The 7539-nt window shown below is 39.3% G+C and overlaps 1 protein-coding gene across 1 annotated transcript; it reads left to right on the top strand.

Annotated features, from left to right (window-relative positions):
• Positions 1–2175: 2175 nt before the first annotated feature.
• Positions 2176–7539, top strand: LOC122643057 (sulfate transporter 3.1-like). Its single transcript, XM_043836691.1, has 12 exons — positions 2176–2515; positions 2602–2809; positions 2903–3074; positions 3341–3406; positions 4643–4756; positions 4944–5060; positions 5699–5825; positions 6004–6290; positions 6610–6800; positions 6896–6981; positions 7085–7161; positions 7280–7539. Exons 1-12 carry the CDS (start codon positions 2176–2178, stop codon positions 7463–7465), a joined length of 1971 nt encoding a protein of 656 aa, XP_043692626.1. The 3' UTR covers positions 7466–7539.

A 7539-nucleotide genomic window follows, 5' to 3' on the forward strand; every position in this document is an offset into this window, starting at 1 on the left:
CCTTACGATAAGACAGATACATGAGTCAAAATTTATTTAGTATAATAGAATTTTTGAGGAAATGCTTGTGTCCCCCCCCCCCCTTATGTGACTACTCTATCTTATGCCATGGGGGAAGAAATGTGCGAACATGAGACTTCTAGCATGATGGGTTTTACCACATCACACACAACGCAATTGTTCTCAAAGAATGCCTTTGTGTTGTTGGTTAAACAAAAGAGGCGAGTATAATGTAGCTGTGTATAAAATCCATGTAGCCAATCCATACAATCACGCTCTTAATTGGTCACATGTAAAATTTCAAGGTCCAACTCAATGATATGATCACATTTACTATATTATGTAGTCCCGTTGTATTTTTAACCATTGAATTATTTGTTTTTTTTAATTTTTTATTTCAATTTTTTACTACAAGAATGACCATGGGTTAAAAAAAACATGATTGGGATTTGGGATGTTTATTCATTGCATGATCTATATCTTAACATGAATTTATTCAACTTTTTCTGGACCATCTAATAAGTGAAGTTTTAAAAAAAAATTAAAAATATTGGACCTTGATCAGACAAGGTTGATTTTGTCCCATAGATAATGTTTCGAGTTGTGTTGCATCAGAATAGATAATGTTTTTATAAATTAATTACTGCTGCAACAGTTTTCATTTTAGCCACAAATTCTGCTAAATTGTACAATCGGATCTCGGATCCCCGGATCCTAGCCTTCTATGAACCTGTCGTAGAAGCTGTCAACTTTTCCAATGGGTCATGATTGGTGAGAACAACCGTTAGTACCCTCTGCCATTGGGTAGTGGGTACACACTAACATCACCACCCCCATTAATATCACTCTTAATCACTCAGCTTTCTACTTCTTAAATGTTTATTACCAAACTACATCACTACTAAATTTGCTGCCAGCTTTTTTCGAATTTCCAATGGTTTCGAACGCTGAATTAGGTTCTCGTACGATAATCATTTTTGTTACGTCCTTAGGCAGGCACAAATGAAAGGATCCAGATCTTCTACGGTGTGGGCTGCTCGTTCTGTCGTGCTGCGCAAACACAAGACATCGTGCATTGACTGCCTTATCCCTACTTGAGCTCCTTGCCCAAGTGGAGGTAAGGCGGTCAATGCATGTCGCCTTATGTCTGCATAGCACAGGTAGGACAGGGCAGCGAGCCGTAGAAGATCTGTGTTGCAAATGAAATCAACCTTATGAGAATGGTTCTCGTATGATATAGATAACCAAACTCATGATTTCTAGGTTTCAAAGCGGAATGACCCATGAATCTCTAGACGATGAAGCAATAAAGGAGCATGATGAAATATTTTTGAAAATGGAACGAAAGATGTACGTAGAGAGATCTGAGTCTAGATCATCTCCAATGACATTTAACCACCAGCGTCGATCTCCCACCATCCATGGGTTGTTGGGACCATCTTTAGAATGTGAGGTCCACACCCCATGGATGGTGAGAGATCGACTCAGATGATTAAATGTCATTGGAGAAGATCTGAATTCATGATTGTCTGTTTCAAAATTGAGTCTGGATTCTCTACCCACATGGGTTTCTATTCCATATGAATCACACGGTCCATGAAATGTGGAATGGTGATATCCATCTCACACATGAGAAGTAGACAAGCGCTTAACAGCTCAACTTTGCTCTTAACAGTTGACCTACTGCTCTGGGTCCACAACGAAAGAATTAAATCTTTTGCTCTCCTTCCAATAAGAATGCACCACGTAGTGCATATGCCACGTTGGCAGTAGAGCAGCCGTCCAGAATATACGTGATCCGAGACCCACGTTTTACCTCTTAATTAGAAGGAAACCGAGAGGAAATTAAAGTTCCTCACGTGTATTTACCACATGTTATTCATAAATGTGGGCCCCACAACGCACTGAACCTCCCTTCCCTTTCCTACCCTACCCGGCTATCCTACCCTACGAGGTCACCAGAGACTCACCACACACGACCCTTTCTCCTCTTTAAAACCCCAACGTCCCTCCTTCCTCAACTCACACAAACCTTCCGTTTCCTTCATTAATTTCTCTTCTCTCTTCCTTCTCCATTTCCTCTGCTTCACTCCAAATTTAGCATAAATTTTCTGCCTAATTGGCTACTGTCACAAGAATTTTCCATTTCATTTGGAAGTGTCAGTTAATACAACTATGGGTAACGCGGATTATATGTACCAGACGATGAACCACGTCGGTTGCACACACCGTGTGGAAATCCCACCTTCACAACCCTTCTTCAAATCATTCAAAGGCTCCCTCAAAGAAACTTTCTTCCCTGACGACCCACTTCGCCAGTTCAAGAACCAACCAACAGCAAGAAAATTTGTCTTAGCTTTACAATACTTTTTACCCATTTTAGAATGGGCTCCTCGTTATACTTTCCAGTTCTTCAAAGCTGACCTTATTGCTGGAATCACAATTGCAAGCCTTGCAATCCCTCAAGGCATCAGTTATGCCAAACTAGCAAATCTCCCTCCCATCCTTGGCCTATGTGAGTTCTTGCTCCAAAACTACAGAATTTTATTCAGAATTAGATTTTTTTATTTTTTTTTGAAAATTTTGAAATGGGTAATGCAGATTCAAGCTTTGTTCCACCTTTGGTGTATGCAATGATGGGTAGTTCCAGAGATTTAGCTGTAGGAACTGTGGCTGTTGCTTCATTGTTAACGGCTTCGATGTTGGGAAGAGAAGTGAATGCTCTTGAGCAACCAAAGCTGTATCTTCACTTAGCTTTCACTGCTACATTCTTTGCTGGAGTTTTCCAAGCTGCTTTGGGATTCTTAAGGTACTTATAGGTCTCTAATTTTGATGAAAGCATTATGATATGGTTATAATTTGATAATTGATAACTTTTTTGTCTTTTGGAGAAAAATTGCAGACTTGGGTTTATTGTGGATTTTCTGTCACATTCAACAATAGTGGGGTTCATGGCTGGAGCAGCTACAGTTGTTTGTCTGCAACAGTTGAAAGGAATTCTGGGTTTGGAACACTTCACTCATGGCACTGATCTTGTCTCTGTTATGCGTTCCATCTTCACCCAAATTCATCAGGTAATCCTCTCTCTTTTTTAGTCTTTTTTTTTTTAGCCTTTTTCTTCCCCTGCTTCTGAAAGTTATTCAACTTCTAGTATGAAAAAATGAAGTTTGGTTTGCTTAAAAGAAGAATGGAATTTTAAAACTTTATGGGCTTTCTCTGTTTCTTTCTGTTCTTCTTCTTCTTCTTCTTTAGACTTTTAAATTTTGATACATAATTGCTAGTTTCTGCAACTATTCTTTTCTAACTCTGAACAGTGGTGTTTGTTTGGTGGTGGTTGCAGTGGAGATGGGAGAGTGGTGTATTGGGTTGTGTCTTCCTCTTCTTTCTCATTCTAACCAAATACTTTGTAAGTAAAATTGAAGGATAATTGGTTAATTTAGTCTTTTTAACTTCTCTGTGCTCAACCTCTTATTGTTGCCAAGTCATAATGAAACAGTTTCACTAGAATAGAGTCTACAAAAACATATTATTTTAAAAGTTCATAAAAAGATTCAAAATACAACTAAGTCCTTCCAAAACTTCTTTTGTCTTCTTACACCCACTTGTGGTGGTACTTGCTCCCAAAATGCTCCAACAACATCAATAATTATTTTACTTTTTCTAAAATGGGTTCCCCTCAAATCAACTAAAGTGGACAATCGTCTTCATCCAAATTTAACAACAATAATTTTTATACTTTTTATATGGGTTTCCCTCAAGAAACCTCTAATATCAACCAAAAGAGGCAGTTGTCTTCAACCAAATTTTCTTAAGGTTTCTTTTTTCTCTCTTCTTAAAGTTTTAGTCACTCCAATCTCTAAGGTCCAAACACCTATACAGTTTTATAGAAAAAGGTTGGGCACACCACCGATATATCATAAGTTAGCTAGCACCCATTGTGTCTATCTCTCTCTTCCTTCTTTAAAATGATTGTCTAATCCTTTCATCCAATACCCCAATTGGAGCTGTCCACCAGCTTACCGCACGCAAACGATTTGCCTATTTCTCTCTCTTATCAGTATCATCACATCAGTCATATCAATAATATGTAGCAGTTATCACTGGAGATTGATACCAATATGAGTAACAATACAAAAAATTGAAAGTAATCGATCTCAATAATGTACGAACTGATCTGGCTGATTCTAAGGCCTTTCTCATCTAATCTGAGAGGTCAATTCTAGGGTTTTTAAGACCGATTCCAATCCGATTGAAATCGAAATCAGCACTAATTGATTTGATCACCGATTCCAATTTTCATAACCCTACGTGTATATAAGTTGAGGCTTCTTTCTTGATCACTTCATGTCTAGATTATACATCTGGTTTGGCAAGACTTTTAGATGTATATATTTTGGGCTCATGTTCTCTGTGCCGGGGGCGCAGGCTGCATCCAGACACATGTGGGTAGGTGTAATGACCATCTTGCCCCCTGAGTGGCAGGCCCGTGTATCTGGACACAGCCTGCGCTGCGGCACAGAGAACATTTTCCCATATATATATATATATATATATATAATATATATACTTCTCTTAAAGGGTATGTTGTGATGATTTGGTAATGGCCGGTGATGTGTATTTCTTAATTTGACTGGACATGCAGAGTAAGAGACGACCAAAGTTCTTCTGGATATCAGCCATGGCACCGTTGACTTCTGTGATTCTTGGAAGTCTCCTTGTGTATCTCACCCATGCTGAGAAACACGGCATTCAAGTGGTGAGCTTTTAGCATTCCCTTCCACTCACACCCACCCACTACCATCTCTTTCCCACTTTTTTGGCCTTCTACTTCTTCTTTTTCTCTTCTTTTCTTTCTTTACTTTTAATAATACTGTTCTTCTCCTATTTCCAGTCTTTCTAATCAATCATCGTATAAATTATTGAATAATTACTGTATATTACAGATTGGACACTTGAAGAAAGGCCTGAATCCTCCATCTTTGACTAGTTTGGAATTGGGGTCAGAGTATCTGATGCTTGCCCTTAAAACAGGAATCATCACTGGTGTCATCGCTCTTGCTGTAAGTTTCTACATGTCGTTATTCCCTCTAATTCGCTGTCCCGTCTAATTCCTTCAATTTCTCACATGGGAGTGAAAACGTTCATCCTATCCTCTGCCCAAAAACAATGCCCAAGGTAGGGTCCACGTCTCCCTATTAGAGAAATTGGAGGTGCCCACAAATTGGAGGTGATAATTGTTCCAAGTTTTTATCCTTCTAGTACTTCTTTCCAGTTTAGTCTCACATTAATCGGATAGTGTGTGGTTGCTAAGCTTATATGAGCAAGACCTCTAGAGTCAAGTTTCCCTCCATGTTGGTAACCGCCCCACCTCATGTCACATCATTCATAGGATGTGGACCCCACACCTCAAAGATGATCCCCACATCTCATGGACGGTGTGAGATGATTACTTGCAAAGGAAGGGATCTTAGGTCAGACCTCTTCACCCTAAAACCCAAGTAACTATTGAATTGGACCCATGGAATGGAATGAACTTGAATCCCAGAAAGAAAAAGAAAAAAAAAAAAAGAGCAACTTTTCAGAGGCTAAAGAACCATCGCTAGCTTTTGGTGGTAGTAAATGGCGTAGGTTAGTTCATTCATCTAATGGTTGTGCTAGCGTGGACTGATGGGTGATGGGTGTAAAATTGTAAATGCAGGAAGGGATCGCTGTGGGGAGGAGTTTTTCCATGTTTAAGAACTATCATATCGACGGCAACAAAGAGATGATCGCCTTTGGAATGATGAACATCGCTGGCTCTTTCACTTCTTGCTACTTGACCACAGGTCAGTGTTCACATCAATATTACAAAAATGCCCTTCTACCCTATTGAATAAAATTACCATTATGCCCAACTGCTCAAAGTAGTCTAGTTTTGAGTAGTGATTTGATTACTTAGTTAAGTCCCACTTTGGTGTTGGAGTTAAGAGTAACTGATTATGGAATTGGGAATTTCAATTTCAGGTCCATTTTCGCGATCGGCGGTGAACTTCAATGCAGGATGCAAGACTGCAGTCTCAAACATTGTGATGGCAACTGCAGTGATGATAACATTGTTGTTCTTAACACCATTGTTTCACTACACTCCCATTGTCGTGCTCGCTTCCATAATCATCGCTGCGATGCTCGGTTTGATTGATTACGAAGCCGCTATCCATCTTTGGAAGGTCGACAAGTTCGACTTCGTTGTGTGTATGAGTGCGTATATCGGTGTGGTCTTCGGCAGTGTCGAGATCGGCTTAATCATAGCGGTATGTGTTTTTTAAATGGATCGTCCCCGAAATCAACCGCAAGGGGTAGTTTAGGCTCTGTATGGTAACGTTTCTGTGTCAAAAAACTGGTTCTGAGGCAGAAACAGTTTTTTCTGGGCTTGGGGTTTACCCGGACTATCCAATAAAATTAGGGTAGGCTAAGGGTTCTTCAAAATCCATATACAGCCCATCATATTACATTAATAAGAGGAAATGGACTTGGGCTCAGGCCCAATCCAAAATATGAAACAGTTTGATCGAGGCCCAGACCATTTACACCTTTTTCATAGTTTCATGATCTACTTTTTTATGTATGCAGGTTGCAATATCTATGCTTAGGGTGCTACTGTTCATAGCAAGGCCAAGAACCTTAGTCCTTGGCAACATCCCAAACTCCATGATATACCGAAACATCAATCAATACCCAGTTGCTAACAGTGTTCCAGGAGTTTTTATACTTCAAATCGACGCTCCTATCTACTTCGCTAACTCAAGCTACTTGAGAGAGAGGTACAATGAAAATGAAAAATTGAAACTTTCAATCCTATATCTGTGTGTACATGAGCAACAAATACTGAGATTGTTAATGGATCTTGACAAAATAGGATCTCAAGATGGATAGATGAGGAAGAAGACAGGCTAAAAGCATCAGGAGAGAACAGTTTACAGTATGTCATACTAGACATGGGCCGTAAGTAGTCGAAATCCTAGACAAATTGGATCTATATGAGTTGTAATTCTATATAGAAATCTAAAAAGTTCCATCTAATATGTGAAAAATCTTCTATGAACAGCCGTTGGTAGCATTGACACAAGTGGGATTAGTATGCTTGAAGAAGTTAAGAAGACCATGGACAGAAGGGGACTTAAGGTATAGATACTGTTAAGACTCTTTTTCTTGTTTATAAACTGCTTACTATGCTCTTTCATGGTGGAAAATGGAAATTAATTAAGTGATTTACTTGTTTGGCTTTGATGTGTAATAACAGATAGTGTTGGCTAACCCTGGAAGTGAAGTGATGAAGAAGCTAGACAAGTCCAAGTTTTTAGAGAACTTAGGTCAGGAGTGGATCTATTTAACAGTGGGAGAGGCTGTGGGAGCTTGTAACTTTATGCTTCATACCTGCAAGTCAGGCCCTGTGACACTCGAAACAGCCCATGTTAATAATGTCTGATTAGCCAATGCTAATTTAGAGTTGGGTCTTACTATGTCCACTTGGCAAGCAAAATCAGCAAAGCCAACCAATGA

This window comes from Telopea speciosissima, chromosome 10, assembly GCF_018873765.1.
Source record: "Telopea speciosissima isolate NSW1024214 ecotype Mountain lineage chromosome 10, Tspe_v1, whole genome shotgun sequence".
Taxonomy (NCBI): Eukaryota; Viridiplantae; Streptophyta; class Magnoliopsida; order Proteales; family Proteaceae; genus Telopea; species Telopea speciosissima.